The following is a 27,018-nucleotide window of genomic DNA, read 5'->3' as shown; positions in this document are numbered from 1 at the left end:
TGTTTCTACTTCACACCACCTTTCAACTGTCAAATACTTACTACAGTAGTCACGTACAGGAGATAGGCAACCACGTAAATGCATTAAATAAATGAATAAAGATGGATTGTAGCTGAGGCCCTGGGCATGAGTCCTTCCCCTGGCTGGGGATGATGATTGCTTGGGCAGTGGCATGTGTTTTATTTTATTTTTTTGGTACAGTATATCTTCTGCACTTTTATTGTAAGGTGCCTAGAGTCAGGTAAAACTGAGATAGGCACCTGTGGATGGATAGATGGAAGAAAGGAAGAAAGGAAGGAAGGAGAAAGAAAGAAAGAAAGAAAGAAAGAAAGAAAGAAAGAAAGAAAGTGGTAAGGAAGGAAGGAAGCAAGGAAGGAGAGGGGAGGAAGGAAGGAAGAAGGGTGGGTGGAAAGAAAGAGAGTGGGAGGGAGGGAGAAGAAAGAAAGAAAGAAAGAAAGAAAGAAAGAAAGAAAGAAAGAAAGAAAGAAAGTGGTAAGGAAGGAAGCAAGGAAGGAGAGGGGAGGAAGGAAGGAAGAAGGGTGGGTGGAAAGAAAGAGAGTGGGAGGGAGGGAGAAGAAAGAAAGAAAGAAAGAAAGAAAGAAAGAAAGAAAGAAAGAAAGAAAGAAAGTGGTAAGGAAGGAAGGAAGCAAGGAAGGAGAGGGGAGGAAGGAAGGAAGAAGGGTGGGTGGAAAGAGAGTGGGAGGGAGGGAGAAGAAAGAAAGAAAGAAAGAAAGAAAGAAAGAGTGGGAAGGAAGGAAGGAAGGAAGGAAGGAAGTAAGTTAGGAAGGAAGCAAGGAAGGAGAGGGGAGGAAGGAAAAGGCTCTTAGCGGGGAACTGGAGAAGGACGATGGGACTTGTAGTTCCCCAGACCCCTGCCCCTCTCCTCCCTTCCCTTCCGGGCTTGAAAGGTCCCCGGCGGGCCGCGTCTCCTAAGGCGCTTCCCCCGGGGACGGCCGAAGGCTGCCTGGCCCCGGCTGCGGGACTACCCCTCCCATGCGTCTCGGCGGGAGGCGGGACGCGCCGGGCCAGGCCTCGCCCGCCCGGAAATGAGCGCTGAGGCGGCGGCCGGGGGCCGAGGCCGGCGTCGGGCCTGCTCTTCCGGGATGCGGCGGCGGCGGCGGCGGTCCGGGCATGAGCGACGTGGTGGAGCGGACGCTGAGCGCCTTGCCCGGCTGGCTGGGGCAGCAGCGCGAGCCCGCGGCGGCGGCGGCGCCCGGCGCTGGAGGAGGCCCGGCGCGGCCCGGCCGGAGCGCCGCCACCTCGCGCCTGGGCGGGCTGATCCGCAGCATCACCGCGCTGGCCTCCAAGCACGTAAGGCCGGCGGGGAAGGAGGGAGGCAGGCCTCGGGGCGCCCGGGAGCGCCGGGTAGGGGAAGGAGGGGGCACGTGCGCGCGCCTGCCATCAGGAAGCCCGGGAGGGAGCGGTGCGCGTGCCCCCGCTGCGGCGGGGGGGGAGGGGAGAAGTGTCCGCGCGCACAGGCTGCTTCTCCCTCCCTCCCCCTTTTCTCTCTCTCCCTTTTCCCTTTTCTTTCTCTCTCCCTCCCTCCCTCTTTTCTTTCTTTCTCCGTCCCTTCCCCCTTTTTTCTTCCTCCCTCCCTCCCTTCCTCCTCTTTTCTTTCTCTCTCTCCCTCCCTCCCCTTTTTCTCCCTCCCCCTTTTCTCTCTCTCCCTTTCCTTTTTTTCTTTCTCCCTCCCTCCCTCCCTCCTCTTTTCTTTCTCTGTCTCTCTCTCTCTCTCCTTTCTCTCTTTCCCTCCCCCTTTTCTTTCTCTCTCTCCCTCCCTCCCTCCCCTTTTTCTCCCTCCCCCTTTTCTCTCTCTCCCTTTCCTTTTTTCTTTCTCCCTCCCTCCCTCCCTCTTTTCTTTCTTTCTCCCTCCCTCCCTCCCTCCCCTTTTCTTTCTCTGTCTCTCTCTCCTTTCTCTCTTTCCCTCCCCCTTTTCTTTCTCTCTCTTCCTCCCTCCCTCCCCTTTTTCTCTCTCCCCCCTTTCTCTCTCTCCCTTTCCCTTTTTTCTTCCTCCCTCCCTCCCTCTTTTCTTTCTTTCTCCCTCCCTCCCTCTTTTCTTTCTCTGTCTCTCTCTCTCCTTTCTCTCTTTCCCTCCCCCTTTTCTTTCTCTCTCTCTCCCTCCCTCCCCTTTTTCTCCCTCCCCCTTTTCTCTCTCTCCCTTTCCCTTTTTTCTTCCTCCCTCCCTCCCTCCCTCCCTCCCTCCCTCCCCTTTTCTTTCTCTCTCTCTCTCCTTTCTCTCTTTCCCTCCCCCTTTTCTTTCTCTCCCTCTCCCTCCCTCCCCCCTTTTTTCTTCCTCCCTCCCTCCCTCTTTTCTTTCTCTCTCCCTCCCTCCCTCTTTTCTTTCTTTCTCCGTCCCTTCCCCCTTTTTTCTTCCTCCCTCCCTCCCTCCCTCCCTCCTCTTTTCTTTCTCTCTCTCCCTCCCTCCCCTTTTTCTCCCTCCCCCTTTTCTCTCTCTCCCTTTCCTTTTTTTCTTTCTCCCTCCCTCCCTCCCTCCTCTTTTCTTTCTCTGTCTCTCTCTCTCTCTTTCTCTCTTTCCCTCCCCCTTTTCTTTCTCTCTCTCCCTCCCTCCCTCCCCTTTTTCTCCCTCCCCCTTTTCTCTCTCTCCCTTTCCTTTTTTCTTTCTCCCTCCCTCCCTCCCTCTTTTCTTTCTTTCTCCCTCCCTCCCTCCCTCCCCTTTTCTTTCTCTGTCTCTCTCTCCTTTCTCTCTTTCCCTCCCCCTTTTCTTTCTCTCTCTTCCTCCCTCCCTCCCCTTTTTCTCTCTCCCCCCTTTCTCTCTCTCCCTTTCCCTTTTTTCTTCCTCCCTCCCTCCCTCCCTCCCTCCCTCTTTTCTTTCTTTCTCCCTCCCTCCCTCTTTTCTTTCTCTGTCTCTCTCTCTCCTTTCTCTCTCCCTCCCCCTTTTCTTTCTCTCTCTCTCCCTCCCTCCCCTTTTTCTCCCTCCCCCTTTTCTCTCTCTCCCTTTCCCTTTTTTCTTCCTCCCTCCCTCCCTCCCTCCCTCCCCTTTTCTTTCTCTCTCTCTCTCCTTTCTCTCTTTCCCTCCCCCTTTTCTTTCTCTCCCTCTCCCTTCCTCCCCCCTTTTTTCTTCCTCCCTCCCTCCCTCTTTTCTTTCTGTCTCCCTCTCTCCCCTTTTCATTCTCTCTCTCTCTCTCTCTCTCTCTCTCTCTCTCTCTCTCTCCTTTTGCAAGGTGCCTCCGGCCTCAGTGGCATGCCCGAGAGTTCCCTGGGCATGTGCAGAGTTCCCCTCCTTCTGCTTCCTCTATATAGCCAGGGTTGCCATGCCTTACTGTGTAGAGTACTTGTATCTGCTCCCCCCCACCACACCTCGTGTTCCCTATTTTTCCTTCCCCACCCTGAATGAAAGAGGGAGGTTATTGTCTTCTTTCCTAACTGCTTTTTAAGATCTCAGAATGTGCAAAGTGAAAATAAGTGTCAGGACCCACCCCAAACCACGTCTTAGGAAGACAAAAACTCTTGGAGTCAGTTCTAGTCCAAAAGGAATTTTTACTAGGACATGCTTGGTTGTGGAAATACAAGACAGGACTTGGTCTTGTTTTACAAATTGAAACTTTATAAAGGGTTCCCGGTTCAACCCCCCTTCCCTCAACCCCATTTGGTCAGCCCCCATCATTTTACTTCATGTCATCCCTTTCGTGGGAAAAAAGGAACTTCGAATCTTTATGGTTATTGCCTTCTTCCTCTACAGATTCAAGTGGAGACACAGGCCAGATGCCCTCTTCTCTAACCCTCCCTTTTGATCCCCCCAGTTCAAAAGGTTCCCTTGGTCTTTGAAATAACCTAAGGCAGGCTAAATCCACATGCGCTCCTCCTTCCTCGGGAGACAGCAGAATCCATGGGGGGGGGGATAATGTTTTAAACATACATTTATGAATGTGATATAAATGGATTCTGACAATAAGGTAAGAATCACAAAATGTGAAGTGCTTTTATAGAAATAGTATTTAGCTCATTTCCAGGGGTTCTTTTTTTTTTAAGCAATGTTTTCAATTTTATACACTGCTAGGAAGAAGAAAAACTTATTCACCAGGAATTAAATAATTTAAAAGCCACTGTTTCTGCACCAACTACAACTCTGGTAGGTCTTAAAGATGAAATAAAATATAATTCCTAATGTTCTATCTACTAGCCAGTGCTGATAGTTCATAACTTGTTTTAATATTTAGCTTTTAAACAATTATTTTTTATATCCCACTCTCCTTATGCTGGTCTATGACCGTAATAAAGATTTGATTGAGGTGAGATATAAATTAACTAATAAAGATACCAAATTGTTTTTAAAGACATTTTATTTTTTGCACTTCAGAAATTGATGAAGGAATGTATGGTGAGGATGGTCTATTGTGAGATGCTGGGCTATGAAGCCTCTTTTGGATACATCCATGCCATTAAGCTCGCACAGCAAGGCAATCTTTTTGAGAAAAGAGTTGGTAGGTATTTTCATTAATTATGTGTTTCTTCATCTTCAAGTCCATAAATCATAACGCATTTGCGTTCTTTATGTTGGTAAAACAGGCTTTTGGCCTGGTATCTCCCAAACCTTTACAGTATTCAGTCAATGAGCTTCTTGGAGAGATGTATGTAGGTAAAATGAGGACCCAGATTGTTGGGGGCAATAAGCTGACTTTGTAATAATGCCGCTTGGGGGGGGCGAAAGCCCTAATAAGCAGGCATATACATAGAATGAAGGCTATTGCTAAGCACATTGGTTTGTGCTTAAATTGTAAGCCGCCCTGAGTCTTCAGTGAAGGGCGGGATATAAATGGTATTAAATAAATGTATGTCATTCTTGCTATAAATTGATCTGAACTTGTAGAATATATTTGGAAACTATTTGATGTCTTAATGCAGAATATTTCCCCCCACACTTTTTTTAGGTTATTTGGCAATTTCTTTATTTCTGCATGAAAATCATGAGTTGCTGGTTCTGCTGGTGAACACAGTGGTGAAGGTATGGTTTTGCAAAGTATGCTTTAAAGCGTAATTTTTTGACCTGACTTGATCTACCAGGCTTAAGGGAAAGCAGAATGCTTGCTAAATGTTTTCCTGTGGAGGAGAAAAATGGAATATTTTAAGATCTGCTGGGGTTCCTTTCTGCCTAACTACAAGTTAATGATTTGTGTGAATCATAGCAACGAGAGCTTGTCAGCAGACACACATGCACACACAAATTGCACTCAATACCTTTCAAGTCTGCCCTTTCATTGGTAGTGGGATCTACCGAAGGCCAATCTTTTTTTTTTTAACTTACTAGAAAGCAACAACAGTTATAGTTTGAATATAAACTCTCTTTGATCACTGCACTGTTTTCTTGCAAACATTGCAAGTTAGTTTAGAATGTTTCTCAAGCTTCATTCTTCCAAGTCGGTAACCCATATAAACTGGCTGCACAGTTACCATAACGAGATAATGTCTGTTTTATCTGCCTGCTGAATGTCTGGTGATTGACATTTATCCAGCCAGTGAAAATGTGGAGAGGTTTAGTGCAGGGGTCTTCAAACTTGGCCCTTTTATGACTTGTGCACTTCAACTCCCAGAATTCCTCAGCCAGGCATGCGTGCCTGGCTGAGGAATTCTGGGAGTTGAAGTCCATAAGTCATAAAAGGGCCAAGTTTGAAGATGCCTGGTTTAGTGGATGACTGAGTGTTGTGCGATGTTATTAATGTTGGGAGATATGAAAATGAAGAAGGGAAGGACATGAGATGAGGTGGTGGGTTGGTCAGCAAGTCGCCTGGAGGAGAGAAGTGAAAAGAAGATTTCCCCCAGATAGCAAGAAAGGTTGTAGAATGGGGCAAAACTCACTTAACACCTCTCTCGCCTAGATACAGAAGTTTTGGGCTCAGGGGTGACTGTAAGTCGAGGACTGTCTGTAGTCAGCCCATTTAACAAAATCCTTCTCCTCTTCGTGGCAGGATTTGCAGAGCACGAACCTCATGGAGGTGTGTATGGCCCTCACAGCAGCCAGCCAGCTTTTCCCTCAAGAAATGATTCCCGCTGTCCTTCCGCTCATAGAAGACAAACTCCAGCATTCTAAGTACGTGCTAGGCCTTGGCTCCATTTGTTGGGAAAGATCTAGTTGATAAGAGATCAAGTGTATTGCAGTAGGGCGAAGCCAGAACTGAAAGGTGTCCGCCCAAATCCCTAAGTTCTACTCTTCCCTTCCATAACTATTTTTCATTGCTCTCCCCCGCCCTCCCAGTGTAACAAATCCAGTTCTAGCAATATGTTTTCCTAACGGTCAGTTCAAGCACAATTTAGCCCCCTTCTCCTTCCAGCTGGGTGACCTTGAGGCAGCGTCTTGAGGAGATGCAGCATTTACTTCCGTTTCCCAACATTCCTCCCTTCATTTCCCCTCTCCCCAGTTCATGACCGTCTGTGACCGCAGTGAAGCACAAGCAAGCATAGGATGGTAGCTGACTGTATTGTATGAAGCTTGTGAGAAGGCTTCTGTAAACACAGAGATCAGGGTCAGCCTGGTAGTAAGAGCCGAGCTCAACTCAATCTGATTCTTTTTTTTAGGGAAATTATTCGGAGAAAAGCCATCCAGGCACTCTACAAGTTCTACTTAATTGCACCTAATCAAGTCCAGCACATTCACGACAAATTCCGGAGGGCACTTTGTGACAGAGATGTGGGTGTCATGGCGGCGTCTTTACACATCTACCTGCAGATGGTGAAGGTGGGATTCTGAAGCTTCTTGGGCTGTTAATTTTGACAGCACATATTCCGCGACAGAAGTTTAACCGAATGTAAACAAGAATGGCTTTCATCCGTACTATGAATGACTCAGCGAGTCAAATATAAATATTTAGAGCAGGGGTCTTCAAACTTGGCCCTTTTATGACTTGTGGACTTCAACTCCCAGAATTCCTCAGCCAGGCATGCTGGCTGAGGAATTCTGGGAGTTGAAGTCCACAAGTCATAAAAGGGCCAAGTTTGAAGACCCCTGCTTGTGGACTTCAACTCCCAGAATTCCTCAGCCAGGCACGCTGGCTGAGGAATTCTGGGAGTTGAAGTCCACAAGTCATAAAAGGGCCAAGGTTGAAGACCCCTGATTTAGAGTGTGGTTTTTAAGAGGAAAGGGAACTGATTGAAGATTGAAATCAAAACACATTTTACATGCCTATAAATATTGTACGTGAGTCAGAGTAGAACAAAGGGAGGGTTGGAAAATAATATTTATCTGTTAATACTTTTAGTACCTTTTTTTAACTTTCATTATTTTTAATAACAGATTGTGGGGATTTGGGCATTTAGCTTGGAGATTCCAATCCTTTTTCGCACTGCTAATTCAATATTTTATATGGTTTCTTCTCATAACTGTAAAGGTAAAGGTAAAGGTAAAGGTTCCCCTGCACATGCGTGCTAGTCGTTTCCGACTCTAGGGGCTGGTGCTCATCTCCGTTTCAAAGCCGAAGAGCCAGCGCTTGTCCGAGGACGTCTCCATGGTCATGTGGCCGGCATGACTAGACGCCAAAGGCGCACGGAACGCTGTTACCTTCCCACCGTAGTGGTCCCTATTTTTCTACTTGCATTTTTACGTGCTTTCGAACTGCTAGGTGGGCAGAAGCTGGGACGAGTAACAGGCGCTCACTCTGTTACGCGGCACTCGGGATTCGACCCACCAAACTGCCGACCTTCTGATCGACAAGCTCAGCGTCCTAACCCACTGAGCCACCGCGTCCCTCTCATAACTGTACAGTTCAGTAATTGTTTTGGGCACTTACTATATTTCAGTGTCAAGTAATATTACAAGGTCCAATATTCTCTTCAATGACAAAGGAGCTTGCTGTAATAGAACATGTGCCCCCAAAATAAAATTGTAATATGGTGGGCAAAAGAGAGACAATTGGAGTCTTAAAATATTCTCGCAATCTTATCCTTAAAATCTGATTAAATCTCATGTAACAATACTGAATTCTTGTAAGGTTCGACAGCTCTGAAATTTCAGTCCTTTTTCAAACTGACATTTGCTTCTTTTAAAAAAGTAGATTCTCTAGATGACTCTTAAGGGCAGTGTAGAAATCATACCACTGATTTAGACAGTGCTTCTAAAAAGACCCCCTTAGAGATACGCATACTTGCTGATCACAGTGTGTTCGTTCTGTGTTTTGCGTTTAACATCAGTTGCCTTCCGGTGTGAGAAATTGTTAAAACATTAGCTTTCGCGTGAAAAGAACAGGGAAAATGGAGATGAAATATCATGAATTGTTGACTGTCAATTTATTCTTAATTGTGTGTGTTGTATTTTTGTCTAGGAAGATTCCTCGGAATATAAGGATTTAACAAGCAGCTTTGTAACCATTCTGAAACAGGTGGTTGGAGGAAAGCTACCTGCAGATTATAACTATCACAACACTCCAGCCCCTTGGTTGCAAATCCAGCTTTTAAGAATATTGCGACTACTTGGAAAAGATGATCCAAGGTAAATTCTCACAATTTCCATATGGAAAGCGAGGGGGGGGAAAGTATTATTTGCAATACAGTTTTGCAGGTATGAACAATTTGCACACCAAATCATTGTTCAGAGTTATTGAATGGTATTATTATTATTATTATTATTATTATTATTATTATTATTATTATTATTATTATTATTATTATTATTAATTTTATTTGTATACCGCCCTTGTCCCGAAGGACTCAGGGCGGTGAACAGGGCAATGCATGTTAAAAGACAAAATACAAAATACAAAAATTAAAAAAGATTAAACAGAATGCCCACAACTCATACAATAAGTTAAAACACAATAAAAAAGTTAAAACACATTAATAAAACCCAACCCCAGGTTTAAGTCTGGTAAAGGGCTAGGCCAGGGAATGACATAAGTCTCCCTTTTTTTTAAAAAAAGTGATTTTTTTCCTCCTCCTGTGTCAGGTCCAGTGAATTAATGTATGAAGTTTTGGATGAATCTTTAAGGAGAGCAGAAATCAATCACAACATTACCTATGGTAGGTGAAGTAAGATTATCTAACATAAGAAGAACAAAATGTATAATACAGATAGTGCTTGGCTTACAACAACTCGTCTAGTGACCGTTCAAAGTTACAGTGGCGCTGACAAAAGTGACTTACAGCATGATTGGCTTTCACACGATCGTTCCAGCATTCCCTGTGGTCATGTGATCAAAATTCAGAGGCTTGGAAACTGACCGGTATTCATGACGGTTGCAGTGTGCCAGGGTCACGTGATCCCCTTTGGCGACCTGGTGACAAGCCAAGTCAATGGGGGAAGTCAGATCCACTTAACAACCGTGTGACTAACTTAACAACTGCAGTGATTCACTTAACAGCCGTGGCAAGAAAGGTCGTAAAGTGGGGCAAAACTCATTTAACAAATGTCTTGCTTAGCAACAGATATTTTGGCCTCAATGGTGGTTGTAAGCTGAGGACTCCCTGTACTAGGTATTCCTGCTGGTGGCAGAGACCGTTCTTGATAGAATATTGACATATGTGCTCTAATGCAGAGTTCCCCAACCTTTCTGTCAATATTGGGGAGAGGGGGGGAAAAGAGGGGATGGCCTTGTGGGAGGGCAGGGCATGCGTGCATGTGTGCACACCAGCATCCATTGTTCGCTTGCATGGGGCTGCGAGTGCCCGTGACATTCACACCAAGTGGGGCCGTGAACCCCTGCCACGCTTGCCAAGTGGGGCCGCGAGCCCCCACAAATAGGGCTCCATGCGCCCATGACACTTGCATGAGTGGGGCTGTACGCACACACATGCACCAACCATCTACTCGTGCGGCCTGGTTGCAAATAGGCCACGGACCGGTAGTGTGCCGCAGCCCACAGGTTGGGGACTCCTGCTCTAATGCACTACGAATGCTTTCCTGCCTCGTTGTCAGCTGCTTGGATCTGTTTTTAATATTCCTGCACTGTCATTTTATTTGTTTTTTTAATGCATCGGATCTCCCGCATTCTCTTTGCTTTTCCTGCAGCGATCCTGTTTGAATGTGTCCACACCATTTACACAATTCACCCCAGATCTGATCTGCTCGAGAAGGCTGCCAAATGTATTGGGAAATTTGTCTTGTCTCCTAAAATTAATTTGAAATATTTGGGTGAGTTCTCTCATTTTCTCCCCGCCCCCCACACCTCTAACGGAATAAATGCTGAATGCCTATAGTTTCATTTTTTCCAACTTTCTGGTTTCTTTCCCCCTCCCCCTTCCTAGGACTAAAGGCTTTAACATATGTTGTCCAGCAAGACCCCAACCTTGCACTGCAACACCAGATCACAGTAATTGAGTGTCTGGAGCATCCTGATCCCATCATTAAAAGAGAGGTAATAAAAACCCAAGTTATCATTTTTGTTAGCAAAGTAATACATAAGTGCAGGCAGTCCTCACTTAATGGCCGTGGTCGAGCCCAAAATGTCTCTTGGTAAAGGGAGACATTTATTAAGAGTTTTGTCCCATTTTATTGTCATGCTTGTCAAGTCAATCACCGCAGTTGTTAAGTTAGTAACAGGGTTGTTAAATGGATCTGGCTTCCCCATTGGCTTGGCTGATCAGAAGGTTCCACAAGCTGATCACATGACTCAGGGACCCAGCAGCCGTCATAAATATGAATCCGTTGCCAGGCGTCTGAATTTTGATCACGTGACCACGGGGTTGCTGTAATGGTCGTAAGTGTGATAAAATGGTCGTAAGTCATTTTCCCCCCAGTGCCGTTGTAACTTAGAATGGTCACTAAACCAACTGTTGTAAGATAAGGCCTACCTGTAATTGCATTTCTTCGATTATTGCACTAACTCAGACATGTCAAACACAAGGCCCGGGGGCCGGATCCGGCCCGCGAAGTGGTTTCATGCGGCCCGCAAAGCCATCCTGGAAACAGTGAGGGAACGGCCCCCACTGCCTTGGCCCTGGCCCAGAGACCCTCCTTCTGCCAGAGACCCTCAGATCTGTCCCACTCCTGCCCAGGCCCCCATAGGCACCCTTGATGCGAACGATGTAGAGCTGGCCACGCCCACCCAGTAGGCCATATGCACTCTAGCCACGCCCACCCAGTAGGCCACGCCCACCCTGGCCATACCCACCCGGCCCCTTGAGGGCAACCGCAATGCAGATGCGGCCCTCAATGAAATTGAGTTTGACACCCCTGCACTAACTGGTCCCTAAACTGAACGCAGCATATGTTTTATCTTCCTTCTGTTTCACTCGAGTGAAATTTATTAAACCTTTATCCACTCTGCCGTCTCCTTCAGACCTTGGAACTTCTGTACCGAATAACCAACGAACAAAACGTGACTGTCATTGTACAGAAGATGCTCGACTACATAAATCAAAGCAAAGAGGAGTATACCATCATCAACATTGCTGGGAAAATAGCAGAATTAGCTGAAAAATATCCTTTTATTTGCTGCGTGTGCCTGCTCCTATTAGGTGAACTTCTGTATCTCTCTGAGTGCTTTAATTGTCGGTGTGGATAGAATCATTTGGATGGTTGTTCCATTTTGTTCCATTTTATTGCATTTTTGTTTTTTTTTAAAAGGATCTGCCTTGCGGTCACCTAAAGTTAGCCAGGTTGATTGTATCAAGATCAAACTTTTGCTCCCAACTGAGTCAGGTTACATCAGAGCTGCACAATCCGGATCGTGCCTTTGAAACTGCATTCCTGGCATCTGAAAACCATGGAAATCTCAGCAAATATATGTACTTCTTACTGAACAACCACAACTGGGACTGGCAACTTTGCCACTAAGGGAGACATCCTGTGACTTGTGATTTTACTGCTGGCTTTTCCACTGCTTTTCAGAAGCCAGCTGTGGCGCTTGCAAATGGCAATTGTGATTGCAGGAACACTGCGATGGTTGTACATGGGAGAACTTGTCATAAAGTTACTTTTTTCAGTGTGGTTGTAACTGAACGGTGGCTAAACTGGACCGTCATTAAGCCAGGACTGCTTGTAATAGGTACAGACTTGTGTGAATGAACGGCTTGCTATCATTTCAGGTCCTTGATCACTTTAATAAATGCTTCCCCCTCTTTGCACGCAAGTAACTTTAATAAAGACATTTATTATTTGGACTCTGTAATAGAACACTTAATGCTGTCTTGAAGGAACCATTGTGTCCTTTCCTTAATGTCCCTGGCACATATGCTCCAAACAATGAATGGTTCATCCGGACGATGAATGCCGTGTTTTCTGTAGGAGGAGATAAAATGCACCCCGACGTTCTGAACAATTTCTTGAGACTTCTTGCGGAAGGTGAGCAAACTGGAGGGTGAGAATAATGCAATCCTCTTATTAAATGATAGTAATAATGAAAAAATAGCTATTTCCATCAGTTTAAAAAAAACCCTCTTTTTCTTAGGCTTTGAAGATGAGAAGGAAGACATTCAGCTGCGATTTCACGCCGTCCAATCTTACCTGTCCTTATTAGAGGACAAAAATGCAGTTTATCCACAGAAATTTCTTCAAGTTATGAGTTGGGTAAGGAAAAAAAAATATTTAAAGAAAGAAAGATGAGACTATTTTAACATTAGTGAAATCTAAGTATAGACAGGTAATTAAACCTTGGAGGACTGAATTGCAACTGTACACAAGTCCAGATGGATTTAGAATATTTTGAAGGAATTATTATGTATTATTATTATTACTTAGTATTAATATTAGTCATCATAAGGATGACTCTCTTGATTGTGTGATTCAGTTGGAATTTTAGTTATGAGATCATTATCACTGCTTCATATAACTACTACCTAAAAAATTCAGTTTGGGTTCCAAAAATCCCAATTCTATGCATTGCTTCTTTTCATGTGCCTGTATACATAACTCCAACAAAAAGCCGCGTTTTCAACATCAAATTTAAAACATTATTTTTATGACTTTCAATTAAGATCTTATTAAAGTCAAATTTTGAGTAGATACAAACAAAGCTAATTATCTGGCAGTAATAAGTGAATATTTTTTTAACTGCAAACTTTCTTTAGAAATTGGAAAAGGTAAAAACAGTTTTGGAAGGGGCTTCTGATTTTGCTCCTCTTTTTTCATTCTTTGACCATTATTTTTTAAGTGTGAGCATAAATATTCAGTATAAAGAATAATTCATTATAAGAGACAACAAGATAGAGTTGGAATGAGAACCAAGTGAAGATGAAAACCTTATTATTACTGAAATTTTGGCTTTAAAGGTCTCAAGTCCTTTCCTTTATAAAATATTTGTCTCACTGAACAACTTTTTAAGAAATATATTCTTCCTGAATATTTCTGTTTCGTGTAATAGAAGATGAAGGTTGTCAGCGTTGCTCTTACATTCAGCTTAACAGTTTCTTAAACTAGAGAAAATCCAAACTAGAATTTACAATCTTGTGCTTGACTAATCGTGACATTTTCATTTTTTCCTGGCAGGTATTGGGAGAGTACAGTTACCTCCTGCAAAACGTGGATCCTGAAGTTGTTTTAGCAAGCTTGTATCAGATCCTTAAAAGCAACGCCACTTCTGAAACCAAAGCTTGGATCATGGCTGCAATTTCTAAAACGGCTTCCCGTACAACCAGCTCAAAGACGGTGGAAAAACTTCTCTTGGAATTCAGCGCATCTTTGGATACCAGCATGAGGCAGCAGGCGTTCGAATTAAAATACCTTTACGAAAATAAGGAATTGATGAAGAGATTGTTTCCACCTGATGCCAGCTGTAAAAATGTTGTGGTGAGTCCTTGTTACTACAAGGTGCAATGGTACGTGAGAATGACTTTAGGTGCAGGAAGAAGAGCTGCAGACGGAGCAGTGGTCAGACAAAGGCAACTGAGTCTACAGTTGTTATTGGGCTGTGGCAAAGTCTCAGAAGGGACCCACCCCCCTATGTTTCTTAGACTGAAATGCAAGGGTGGGGGGGAGAGATGGGGGGGGGCTCTGTGAATTGCAACCTTACAATAAAGACAGAACCTATATTTATTTATTTATTTTATTTATTTTATATATGTTTATTTATTTTATATATGTTGCATAGAGTATGTTTAAATGTGTGTTATGTATGTGTACACTTGTGAGAGCAAGCAGCTAAATTTCATTTTTAATGTGTGCCATTGTGCCCAGAGTAATAAAAAAATGACAATAAAGGTTATTTTATCTAATCTAATGCGAAATTTTGTTTCAAAATAATATTTTCAGTAAAGTGATACCTGCACTATAAGCCATTAATTTATTATCCGATGGATTTTTTTTTAATAACAGCTTTGGCTTTCTCGTTTCTACAAAGTCATCTTTTGTCCTTTTCTCTCCTTGTTTTAAACACTTTTGTCCACTTCTAACAATTGACAGCTCGGTTGGCCTTCTTTGTAGGCATGGCTATAAATTTTGATTTTGCAATCTAATCTAATAGTCCTGAGGGTATTGTCTGACTACGTTGACGGTACAGGTAGTCCTTGACTTACAGCAGTTCGTTTAGTGACCTTCAAAGTCACAATGGCAGTAAAACAAGGGTCTTATGACCATTTTGAGCCTTGGTGGAGCAGTGGGCTAATGCCTCCTTAAGTAACACCAGCTGCCTGCAATTAGTGCAGGTTCGAGTCCCACCAGGTTCAAGGTTGACTCAGCCTTCCATCCTTCCGAGGTAGGTAAAATGAGGACCCAGATTGTTGGGGGAAATTAAGCTGACTTTGTAATAATGCTGCTTGGGGTGTGTGTGAAAGCCCTAATAAGCAGGCATATACATAGAATGAAGGCTACTGCTAAGCTTGTAAGCCGCCCTGAGTCTTCAGAGAAGGGCGGGATATAAATGGAATTAAAATAAAATAAATAAAAATAAAATTTTTTTCACAGTTACCACCTTTCCAGCCTCTCCATGATTACGTGATCAAAATTCAGACGCTTGGCAACTGGTTCGTATTTATGACGGTTGCTGCGTCCTGGGATCACGTGATCCCCTTTGGCGACCTTCCGACAAGCAAAGTCAATGGGGAATCCAGATTCACTTAACAATCAGGTCACTTAACTTATCAGCTACAATGACCCACTTAACAACGGAGGCAAGAAAGGTCGCAAAATGGGGCAAAATTCACTTATCAAATGTCTCACTTAACGACAGAACAGAAATTTCGGGCTCAGTGATTGTCGTTAAGTCGAGGATAACCTGTATGTGTATCCTTGCTGCTTGTTTCTTGAGAATTAAGGGCTTCCGATGAAAGAGGAGGCCTGTGTTTTTAAAATTTGCTCTATAAATAAAAGATCTAGACGAGCCATTTTACTTGGAACTGTGCAGACTGTTCTGTGGACATTATTATTGTTTTCCATAATAATAAAACCTAATGTCTAGGCTTATCCACTTAGCCCAGTACTTGGTGAGGACATCTGATTCCAATTAGATTCTTGCAAGAAGCTCAATGTACCTTTATAGTGCCAGAGCTGCATGTGGTGAACGAGCGACAGGGATCTGGCATGCCTGTCGGTCTGCTGGAGAAAAAAATAAAATGAAATCCAGAAGGATGCTTCCTTTAAAAAATATCCTAACCGAATAACCATCTTTAATCTGTCTTTGATTCAATACAGGTAGATGCTTCTTTGTCTTTCTTAGACGGCTTTGTGGCTGAAGGACTGGACCGGGGTGCGTTGCCGTACAAACCTCATCACCAAAGACAGGAAGAGAAACTGTCCCAGGAAAAAGGTCATTGCTTTCTAATAAATGAAGATGACGTATTGCTTCCTTAACTAATTCCCAATTGCTTCCTAACGGAACAATTAAGCAGTGGAGCAGAAGTTGCCTTCAGAAGTTGCGGGTGCTCCATCACTGGAGGCTTTTAAGAAGAGAACGGACGGACCCTTGTCTGAAATGGTGTAGGTCCTCCTGCTTGAGCAGGGGGTTGGACTAGAAGACCTCCAAGGTCCCTTCCAGCTGTAGTCTGGTTGATTGATTGCTTAACTGAATACTTTCCCCAAGGTTTTGCAGCAGATATTATGTTCTGGCTTGACATCCATATCAGATTTAGAGATGGGTAAAAGCTTTCAATTATCCATGTTTTGCCATGAACCAAAACACCACCCATTTCAAGAATTATCTGTAAGGCCTAGAAGGGCCGCTAAATGTGCCACATTCTTGTCAAAAACTTCCTGTCGTCTGTGGAACTGCCCGTCCTTTTTGTGATCTGGATTACGGGTAGTGTTGGATTCACCACCACAGGACTGGGAAATTTGCCATTAAGTGGTGCAGTCACTAAGTGAGGCTTCAGGGGACCATCCCTGATTGTATGACCTATTTGTCGCTGTCGGGAAGTTAATTCCCGGGGTACTGAAGCGAGACGTCACATGATTGTGATGGAAAGCAGAGCCCTGGTGGCGCAGTGATCTGAATGCTGTATTACCGTCTTAACTGCCCACAGCCTGGCGTTCGATCTTGACGGGGCTCAAGGTTGACTTAGCCTTCCGTCCTTCTGAGATTGGTAAAATGAGGACCTAGATTGTCGGGGGCAAGATGCAAATAATGCTTCTACTTTGTAGATCACCCAGAGAGTGCTGCAAAGCGCTATGGGACAGTATTTAAGCTTAACTACTATTGCTATTATCATTTTATTTTTGCCATTTTTGCCTTCTGGCTCATCCTCGATTTTGCTTGTTGGTAGACCACTGGGAAGGTTGCAAATGGGGATCATGTGATCCCAGGATGGTGTAACAGTCATGAATGCAAGGTGGTTACCAAACACCCAGTTTGCGATTTTTTGACCACCAGGATGCTACACATTTCTAAATATGTGGGCCAGTTGTAAGTTTCTTTATCAGCATCGTTGTTAACTTTGAACGGCTGCTACATGAATGGTCGTAAGGCAAGGATCCCTTGTACCCTGGCCTTGATGATTGTTATTTCTCTTTGCAGCTTTGAACTTTGAACCCTACAGGGAATCCCTTTCTCGGAGCTTCCCTGTATCCAGAATTGCCGGCAGGCAGTCTCCAACCGGACTTTCTCTGGGCTCGGATAATAGTGTTGAGACAGGGCAGAAAGAGTAAGTGTCTTTGTCTCTTCAGCAAGTGCTTCTAAAACGCTCTTGAGCTGCCCCTCCGTTCATACCTTGCTACATAACTGTTTGACCAACAAAACAGTCACTTCTGTCAAAGTCAGGGCAAAGGGAAATGCGATGCTATCGCTCATACTAAATTCTGAAGCGAGTGGGAGACCAAGCAGTTCTTGACGTGCCTTAGTGACACCTTTGCCATACAAAAGGTGTAATGGACAACTAGAAGGACATCTGCACTGGACTTAATTCTTACAGGGTTGAAATGGTTGAGGGAACGGAAGCTATAGGAACTCTGGGGGAACAGGGAGAATGATTAGTTAGTGGAACCGGTTTCGCACAAACAAGCCAAGCCCCATCCACGGGATGCAGGCAGCCCATCAAATCACACACTCTCCAGTCCATGGAAAAATCTCTCTCCACGGAACTGGTCCCTAGTAGCCAAAAGGTTGGGGACCTCTGAACTAGAAGACCTGCAATGTCCCTGCAAGGATTCTGTGATTCTAACCACTATCACCTCTTTAGGAACAACAGTCTGAAGCTTGAGGGCGTAAAGAAATTGTGGAGCAAAGAAGGCTACCTGCCCCAGAAGAAAAGCCCAGAAGAACGAGAAGAGAAAACCTCCCAGGCTGCTCTTCAGGGCGGCCCATCAGTAGAGACGGTGGCCAGCACTTTCCCGTTTCAACCTAAGGAAGAAACGACGGAGGTCCCAGAAGGGACCAAAGAGAAGCAGCGGCTGGCTTCAGCGCTCTTTGTCGGGCTAGGAACACAAAGCAGCACCAGTCTGGTAGGATGGCTCAGTTGTTGTTATTTACTCATTTCTATCCTGCCTTTATTACTTTGACAAAGAAGTATTTGTTTATAAATAAATATGAATAATACTCCGTCCTATTTTCATCCCTGGGCTAAGTGAGAAGAGGGACTGTCCAGCCAACTTTCACGGGTAAGGCGGGACTAGAACTCCCAGACTCCTGGTGATTGACCCAAGGTCACCCAGCTGGCTTTTCATGGCTAAGATGGGACTAGAACTCCCCAGGCTCATAGTGGATTGGCCCAAAGTCACCCAGTTGGCTTTCATGTTAAGGCGGGACTAGGAATCCCAGACTCTTAGTGATTGGCTCAGTTGGTTTAAAGCCGAAAGGGAAACCTGGAACTCACAGTCTCTTGGTGATTGGCCCAGAGTCACCCAGCTGGCTTTTATGGGTAAGGCAGGACTTGAACTCACAGTCTCCCGCTTTTTAGACTGGCACCTTAACCACTAGACCAGGGGTAGGCAACCTTGGCTCTTTTATGACTCACGGACTTCAGTTCAGGAATTTTGGGAGTTGAAGTCCACGAGCCATAAGAGAGCCAAGGTTGCCTACCCCTGCACTAGACCAAACTGGCTCTAAATTGAAGCTTCAATGTACATGGTACATTTTTAGGATTCCCTCCCCTTCTTAGCTCCTATTGCTTTGGTTGAGATGGCCCATTCCAATTTCCGCTTTCATTTTAATCCTGCTTTCCTATCTCACTCTCTTTCCTTTCTTTTTAAGATGGGCAAAACAGACTCCCCAGCCCAGAAGTTTACAAGGAAATTGAAAATGAACGAAGCCTTCCCTAATGAGAGTTCATCGTCTATGGAAAGCTCGACTACCACTTCCCTATTTCCGGAAGCGTTAACTGGAAAGAAGGACCTTTTTCTAAACAATGGGCATCTCAAATTCAGGAAAGCTTCCTTAAATTCTGCTGAAATGCCTGAATCCAAAACGGTGCTCGATCGCTCCCATTCATTGCCGGAAGGTGGGTTGAATGAAAAGTCCCCGGATGACCAATTGTCACCATCTTCTTTATTTACCTACGGTCACATGGACGTTTTTCATCCTTCCCCAAGTTCTCCCACTATAATTCAAAAGCAACTTTCTCAACTAACTCCTCGTCTACCAGACGAAGCAAGCCAGCATCCTCATTCAGACATTTCAGAACTCTGCGGCAATGAATCCCTGCTTGTATATTTTTCTAAGGTCTGGAAAGAGGACAGTTTTCTGGTTTTTTTATTTCTCGCCAATAAAAGCCCTTCCGTTCTGAAAGACGTCAGTCTGGAATTCCAGCACTCTGAACATTTTAAGGTAACCATTTTAGCACGATTTCTGCTATGGTGGTGATCCAGCAAAGCCTCTTTTAACCCGTGTTGTTGTTTTTTTCTTCTTTCTTCTTTTACATTGAAGATGGTGGAAAGTCTTGACTGCCAACTTGCTGTGATAGAAAGTAAAAATATAGAAAGCTTCCAGATGTATGTAGAGATGGAGAAACCCTGTTCTTCAGGAAAAATCTTTGGTTGCATCAGTTATCCATTAGAATCGGATGTGCATCTCAGATTTTCTATCTCTCTAGAGCTGTTGGATTTTATTAGGTAATTGTATAAAATAATTTTCTTAATATGTATGAAATGTAAACTAGAGCTAATTAGGTTTAGCTACTTGGCAAGCTTCTCTCCCACAGTTAGGTTTCTCTGTTTCTCCTCCTCATCCTCTCCTCCCTGTCCTAGGTTTTTTAGTATTGGAAAACTGAATGCTTCCAAGATCGGTAGATAAAGAGGGATCTGCCAAGACGGAACAGGCAACTTGTAACCGGCACATCTCTATATTTTGGCTACTTCAATAGCAAATCATATTTGTAGTGTAGTGGGGGGGGGATGTCAGTCTGAGCCCATCTTAATGAATATTCCAATATCTGTTTTTCATGAAATCTTTCTTAGCTTGGCTGCGTGTCCTTTGAAAATCCACCCCAGTGGATGGAAAGGCTGTCTTTCGTGAAAAGTTTTAAAAATGCATAGTAGATTAATTAAACCAAATAAAATTGTTAGCGTTGCCCATTCCTTTAGACTTATTTTTTTCTTTTCTTCATTTCGGTCGACAACCCTGCTCGCAGACCAATGAAGATGAGCACAGATGAATATGGAAAACTGTGGCTCTCCATTTCAAATGAAGTCAAACAAAATCTAAAGGTGGCACCATCTCAAGGTAGCCTGTCCATGATGCTAGACGTCTTTCAGCAAAAATTGAAGCTACATATTGTTGATATCATAGGTATGTAACTTAAAATTGTTTCAGATGCATGACATATACGATCCTGAAATTCTAGGTTAGTGCCAGTAGCTTAAACCACAATTTTTCCAAAATTAGAATGATTTGGCTGCTAACTGAGGTGAAGCTACAATTGGAAACCATTTGGGTTTTTCTCAGAAATTTGCATCGCCTTTCAGAGTTTCAAGAACATGGAGATGCCGGCAGGATGTCTGTAGTCATTTTCCACTTCCCCCAAATTCTCAGTGTTGAGAAAATGTTCAATAATTGTGCGTTTCTCTCCCCTTTCTACATCCAAACTGAAACCTCAGGGAGTGGCAGTTGAAGAGGAATCAGAACCAGCCATTTCCTCAGTCATTGGAGAAGAGAAAAGGATATTTGAGGAAATGAGTATTTTAATCAGCCTCAGCTAGCAGTATTCATAAAGCATAATATTGTAGCTAGGATCCAAAAAAAAATCACACAATCCCCCCACCACCACCTTTGAGGCAGAAAGTTGTTGGAAATTCCCATAGGCAATGTGTGACATTTTCTCTTTGAATAATAAACCCACATGTGTCACAGTGATTGTGCCTTAAAAGGACCTGGTGTAGGAGAAGAGCAGGCAGAGCTGGGGTGGGTGGGTGGGGTGGGTGGAGTTAAGCACACCATCAGCTTAGAATTGTTATGTGGCCACAAACAGTTTTAAATCCAAGTCCTCTCGAATTCTGTTGACTGTTAATATAGTGCCAATTTAATATTAAACTTTAGTTGACTAGATTCTTGTATGTAGGCTCGAGCGATAAATCTTCTGAACTGCAATTTCATGTATGGTCCTGATCCTTTTTGCCTGACACCTGGATATTAAGAACTTTCCAAATGCCTTCTTTAGGAAATGAGGGAATAGCCACTTGTCGACTGCTTCCATCAACCCCGTGTCTTCTCCACTGCCGGCTCCATGCTGGAAAGTTAGCCTTGTGGTTCAGATCACCTTGCTCTGCTCTACCAGACTGTTTACTTTATCAATGTCAGAAGGTGATGGAAGAATCCTGAAAACCACACGGTCTCCTTTTTGGACAGATATGAAGGAAGGGTGTGGTTGTGCATAGGGGTTTACCCCACCCAACTTCTGTTCTACACGGAGCGGAGATGTGCCTTGGCATCAGTGTGGCTCTCCTTCCAGAGGGAGGAGAAAACCCACCACGATCAGCCTGACATTGAGAAGACAGTAAGGTACGGGTAGCTGAATGAGACATGTTATGCAAGGCACGTATTTTCCATTAAGGTATTTGTATAACTCACAGGGGATTAGTAGTAGGATCAGTTACTTGAATTACTCAATCACTATGCTCCCTAGTGCAGAGAACTGTCTTAACTTCTGTTTAGTTTTCCGAAGCTTTTGAAGTGGCTTCTTAAGCACTTACAGAAACAACCTGTGGATCACGAAAATGCAGGGATAATCCTCAGCTCATCAATGCATCATGGCTGGGTCATGGCACGGTGAAAAGTTCTTGGCTTGGCACCAGCCACCATTGACTGTACCTCAACAGAGACATCGGAATTGGGGGGTCTGTCTTCAGTGTTTTGATCATATGGATATATAGAATGACTAGGGGTTTTGTGTGTGTGTGTGTGTGTGAGAGAGAGAGAGATCAAGGAAGTACCTTTTGCAAAGACAGCTTGAGATGGGCGGTGTGATTCTAGGTATGCAACACAGAGCTTCTACAATTTTTGCGTGAACTTCCAGATCTTTTGACTTGGTGAGCTGTCCCTCCTCATCTTCCTACTACCTTTGGCCATGTGAAAATGTAAATGATTTTTTTTTAAAATAATAACTTACAAGTGGCGAACATATTTAATATTCCTTCCTCCTTCTATTTTCTCTACAAGAACAATGCTGTGAGGTGGGTTGGGCCAAGAGAAAGAGTGATTGGCTCAAAGCCACCCAGTCGGCTAAGGCGGGACTAGAACTCACCCTCTCCTGGTGTTTGGCCCAAAGTCACCCAGTGGACTTTCATGCCTAAAGCAGGACTAGAACTCACCGTCTCCTGGTTTCTAGCCTGATATCTTAAAGTGGATGCAGCCAAGTATTCATCTAATAGTATCTTTTTAGTAACTTTCTTGATCAGTGGGGAAGATAAATAGAAACACAGCCAGCGTTTCAATACCTTAGCCCAGTGTTTCTCAACCTGGCCAGCTTTAAGATGGTTTGCACTTCAACTCCCAGAATTCCCCAGCCAGCAGTGTTGAGTTGAAGTCCTTATATATCTTCTAGTTGCAAAACCTGAGGAACGCTAGGTGTATAGGTTTGTTTCCCCCCACCCCCCCTTATCTTATGCCATTCTTTTGCTTACTATTTCTTAGTTCTGGTAGCTCGTTCTGAAAATGACGGATATGTATATGTAGGTGTAATTAACACCAGCTGCCTGCAGTTAGTGCAGGTTCGCATCCCACCAGGCTCAAGGTTGACTCAGGCTTCCATCCTTCCGAGGTAGGTAAAATGAGGACCCAGATTGTTGGGGGCAATTAAGCTGACTTTGTAATAATGCCGCTTGGGTGTGTGTGTGAAAGCCCTAATAAGCAGGCATATACATAGAATGAAGGCTACTGCTAAGCTTGTAAGCCGCCCTGAGTCTTCGGAGAAGGGCGGGATATAAATGGAATTAAAATAAAAAATAAATAAATAAATAATGGATAGAAGGAGGCTACGTTGCTAAGTGGATTGCAGGGCGCCAAGGGACAAAACAGAGACATCCTTTGTGAACTGCACACAGTTCTGATTGTAAAACATCAGCTCTTTCAAAGTTCGCCAGTCTTCTTACTCAAGAAAGTACAACACAATTAACTTAACAAAGGGGTGGAATTTTGGTAGGTTTTTTTTCTTCTTCCTGATTTTTCAGTGTTGTCACAAAGGAGTTAAAATGCACTAAAGAAATACATGAAATCAGGCATGTAATTAAACCATGGCAACTTTAGGACGTGTGGACTTCAACTCTGGCTGGCTGGGAAATTCTGGGACTTGAAGTCCACACGTCTTAAAAGTTGCCGTGGTGGGAGACCCCTGTATCCAATTACCTACAGAGACTGTTATACGATCATATTTACTATATGCCTTACAGATTAAAAATAAGAACTTAAGAGGCTGGAAAAATTAATACATTGGAAATATTATTTCTGTATGACTGTTCAAGGTATACGATTTATCCTAACAGTTTAGGAAAGCTATAATTTCAAGTCTATGCAGTTTTTAACCACTGTCATCAAATGAGGCTTAAGTGGGGAGTTTCTGGCCTTCCAGATCTTACTCAGCTACAACGCCTAGCATTCTTCGCTACTATTTGCAGTTGTAGCCGAGCCCTATTTGGAGGCTGAGAAGCTCCCTACCCATCTGCTTATAACAAAGATTCATCCATCTGCACACTGCAGATCCTGTTGTCCTACTTCTGTCAAGTATCTAGATCTTAACAAAGCTTGCTGGGACTTACTGGGTTTTCCTTAATTGTACCCCATCTACTTCCTTTTTATTTACAAACTGTCGGCAGAAGTGGTTTCTTTCTGTTCTTTTTGCCACTTAACTTAAACTAATTGCAATGTAATAAATTATCCTGCTGCACCAAACAACTGTTGTGCATCGGTCACTGGGCCATTTATAATATCAAAGGACTGTTGTGTAATGCAAAATCTAGGCATGCTGCAATGAGCATTATATGCTACCCAACTGGCCTAAACTTGCAGTGCCTGTATCTACTGAAGAGGCCCATAAGGAATAATCAAAACATCTCAGTTTGGAAAACAAAAGTATCAAAGTCTTATTAGTTATATCATTCCCAATGACTAGGTGTGACAGAGTGAGGATCTTTGTCCTTGGATAAAATACAATGCTGTATCCTACATCATTCTAACTATGAGTTGAATAGTGTCATAATTTCTCCAGATGTCCAAAAACCACATGGAGGCCTGGTGGCTCAGAGGTTTAAAAGACACCCGAGAAGGTCGTATGCTCCAGCGGTTTGAGTCCTAACAGCACGTGATGGAGTGAGCTCCCGTCACTTGCCTCAGCTCCTGCCAACCTAGCAATTCGAAAGCATGTAAATGCAAGTAGATAAATAGGTACCACTCCAGTGGGAAGGTAACAGTGCTCCATGTTTCACCGGACACTCTGTGCTGTGGGATGATGTCATGCTTGGTCATATGACCGTGGAAACATCTTCAGACAGTGTTGCTTCAAAGGCCTGGAAACGGAGATGAGCCCTCCCCTAAAGTTGGGTACAACTAGTGGAGTAAAACCCACAAGGACTCCTTACCAGAAATCGCATGCTTCTGGAGGGCATCAAACAGCAGAAGATAGACGTGAATGAGAGGGATTAAAGTTACAACAGCAATAAACACAGAATCCCGGAGGAGAGACATCACAAATGTATAATTTATGGCAAGGAAACACTATGTCTGACTCAAAACACTATAGATATTGTGGAACCGATGGTTTTACACGGTAACCCCACCAATATAAAAGTAAACACATTGAACATACAGTGTAGAACCAGTCTTGAAAAATTACATAAATACTCCTCCATATGTTTAAGGCTACTCAAGTCTCATATAAATATAAATGGCAAGACATTTAACTCCTTAAAAAAATAGTCCCGAGTTGGAATGCCAATATGTGCAAGAGGTAACATGCCTGCCTGGCTGAAAATAATTGGATGGGTCTGACCACAGTGAGTAAATTAAAGCATTTGGTTCAACAGTTAGTAGATATGGATATCTGGGCAATTTCCAGAGAAGATGCTTGTACATTCAAAAAATACTATGCTAATTTTCCATTTGATAAAGACAAACTCTTGACTAGTCTGAAACAAGGCAGAATTAGACCCAGTTTTCAATCAGGCTGCTTATTAAATTGTGCTTTAAGCTATCTTGTGTCCTATGTGGGTATAATGATTACATTGACACAAATGATTAAGCCAGCATTATGCAAAAACATGGTTTACCAAGAACAGATACGCAACCTGATTAACTCCTGCTAAGTCACTTTCTGCAAGATGAAGCAGTTAAACGGACTGCTTTCATGCAATTACAGTATTCGCTGTCATGAATAATGTAACTGCACGAAATTGCATTTCCTGCAGTTACACAATATTCACATCTGCTGTCGTGCCATTACAGTATTCACCAGGTGAAATGGGAAAACAGGTAGTCCTCGACTTACGGCAGTTCATTTAGTGACCATTCAAAGTTACAACGGCACTGAAAAAGGTGACGTGATCATTTTTCACAGTGATCGAAATTCAGATGCTTGGCAGCTGGTTCATATTTATGACCGTTGCTGTGTCCTGGGGTGGGGTGTGTGTCTTGTGATCCCCTTGGGTGACCTTGTGACAAGCAAAGTCAGTGAGGAAGCCAAGATTCACTGAACCAGGTTTAGTAACTTGCCAACTGCAGTGATTCACAACTGTGGCAAGAAAGGATGTAGAATGAGGCAAAACTCACTTAACAAAAGAAATTTTGGGCTCAAATTGTGATAGTTAAATTGAGGACTATCTGTATAACCTCTTGTTTGTATGGCATGGCCTTGTAGGCTTAACTCACAATTGCTACTCTGCAAATGCTCTGCATTTTCTTTTGCTAGAAACGTATTTATTTGCAGGCAAGACCCACTGAGCTTTAATAGGTTAATTTGGGAGTCATCAACAAGACTGAAAAATCCCCATGTGTTTTGTCCTAGAGCAGGGGTAGGCAACCTTGGCTCTTTTATGACTCGTGGACTTCAACTCCCAGAATTCCTGAGAGTTGAAGTCCACGAGTCATAAAAGAGCCAAGGTTGCCTATCCCTGTCCTAGAGAGTAACACTTCGAACAAGGGACCACCGTTCTTTTGATGCGCTTTCAGATAATTTGCTATCAGCACATTTTGCTATACAGTCGTGTCAGCTTCCTGAACAGAAATTGTGAATCACGTAAGCCATCAGACGAGAATAATGTTTTTGGGAGGAGGGGAGGGGTTCATAAAAAAAAAGGAAAACTTAAGCAAATATATCTCCAAGGAGATGGTAAAAAGAATTCCTTGCGTTGGTTCCTTGGGATAACATGGGCATTACCAAGTATATTTTTGGCACAGCATGGATGTGGTTTGGCTTGGCCCGTTTCTTTCAGCAGGTGCCATCTGCTGTTCTTCTCTCTGGTCTCCCATTCATTTTCCTGTATACCATCCAAGGTGTCTACTGCTCATCAATTGTCCGTTCTTCCCCTGGTGATTCTCCCAAGTGAGCAATCCTTCTGATGGAAAACATGGGATGATGGAAAGCTGCAGGGAGATCCACCATACCTGGAGCCTCTGCTCCATTTCAGAACATCCCCTGTTGCAGTTGAACATGATAAGGTCTCTCAAAGGGCCTCCTTGGCCCAAGTGTCCGTTTCAAACTTACTCTGCTCTAGAACCGAATTTTGTTCACTTTGGTACTACCTGCAGCAATGGGCGAGGACTTTACGGAATGAACCTTTTTTAATAGCTCCTCTTTTAGAGCCTTTAGAGTCTTAATCACCCTTCATTAAGAGAGCCATGCCAACTTTTCCATTATTTTCAGCGGAAACACTATACCCTTTTAAAGCAATCTTGAGTTTTGTCCCTGTTTCTCGCATCAAAGAGTTTCCCCTCATTTTTCAGTTGGGATTGTGTGGTTTTTTCTTTTGAAAACAAAGCTTTTCCATTTTAAGGTTTTCTTCTGCAATGAAAATGTGGGTTGTTTTACTTGCTGTCCAAAATGGATCTTCGGGTTTATTTTGCAGCGCTAAATTCCAATTGTGAAGAAAAAAAAACCTCGCGCCATTTCTTTTGCATTGTAAATGCCATTCTCTGTGCGAAAATGTTCTTTTTATTTGCAGGGTGAAGTACATCTCACTTCTGATGGCTTTTCATTACAAACAGAAAGTCACATGTTCCAGAATAAAAGTAGTTTGTTACCAAGATATTTTGTCTGGTTTTTTTTATATATATATAAAACAGAAGCAGGCTC

The 27,018-nt window shown here is 43.5% G+C and overlaps 1 protein-coding gene across 5 annotated transcripts; it reads left to right on the top strand.

The window, feature by feature from the left end:
- Nucleotides 1-721: 721 nt before the first annotated feature.
- AP4E1 (adaptor related protein complex 4 subunit epsilon 1) lies at nucleotides 722-26,971 on the top strand. 5 transcript variants are annotated; one of them, XR_014027685.1, is made up of 22 exons: nucleotides 1,085-1,311; nucleotides 4,019-4,090; nucleotides 4,319-4,442; nucleotides 4,890-4,963; nucleotides 5,925-6,046; nucleotides 6,532-6,691; nucleotides 8,271-8,437; nucleotides 8,891-8,964; nucleotides 9,953-10,075; nucleotides 10,189-10,298; nucleotides 11,223-11,366; nucleotides 12,118-12,226; nucleotides 12,333-12,451; nucleotides 13,370-13,669; nucleotides 15,509-15,623; nucleotides 16,827-16,953; nucleotides 17,488-17,749; nucleotides 18,498-19,070; nucleotides 19,170-19,354; nucleotides 19,873-20,030; nucleotides 20,899-21,239; nucleotides 23,941-26,971. XR_014027685.1 is itself a non-coding variant. In XM_081337385.1 (21 exons), the coding sequence occupies exons 1-21, from the start codon at nucleotides 1,132-1,134 to the stop codon at nucleotides 21,057-21,059; spliced, it is 3,459 nt and encodes a 1,152-aa protein (XP_081193511.1). In that variant the 5' UTR covers nucleotides 722-1,131; the 3' UTR covers nucleotides 21,060-26,971. The 5 variants fall into 5 exon arrangements, 3 of the variants coding, with proteins under 3 accessions (XP_081193511.1, XP_081193510.1, XP_081193512.1); XR_014027686.1 differs by having other exon boundaries at nucleotides 21,897-26,971; XM_081337385.1 differs by having other exon boundaries at nucleotides 722-1,311; nucleotides 20,899-26,971.
- The last annotated feature ends 47 nt before the right edge of the window (nucleotides 26,972-27,018 follow it).

This window comes from Vipera berus (assembly GCF_964194415.1).
Source record: "Vipera berus genome assembly, chromosome: 12".
NCBI classification, from domain to species: domain Eukaryota; kingdom Metazoa; phylum Chordata; class Lepidosauria; order Squamata; family Viperidae; genus Vipera; species Vipera berus.
The sequence above is the reverse complement of the archived record's forward strand: the minus strand, read 5'-3'. Positions and strand labels throughout refer to the sequence as shown.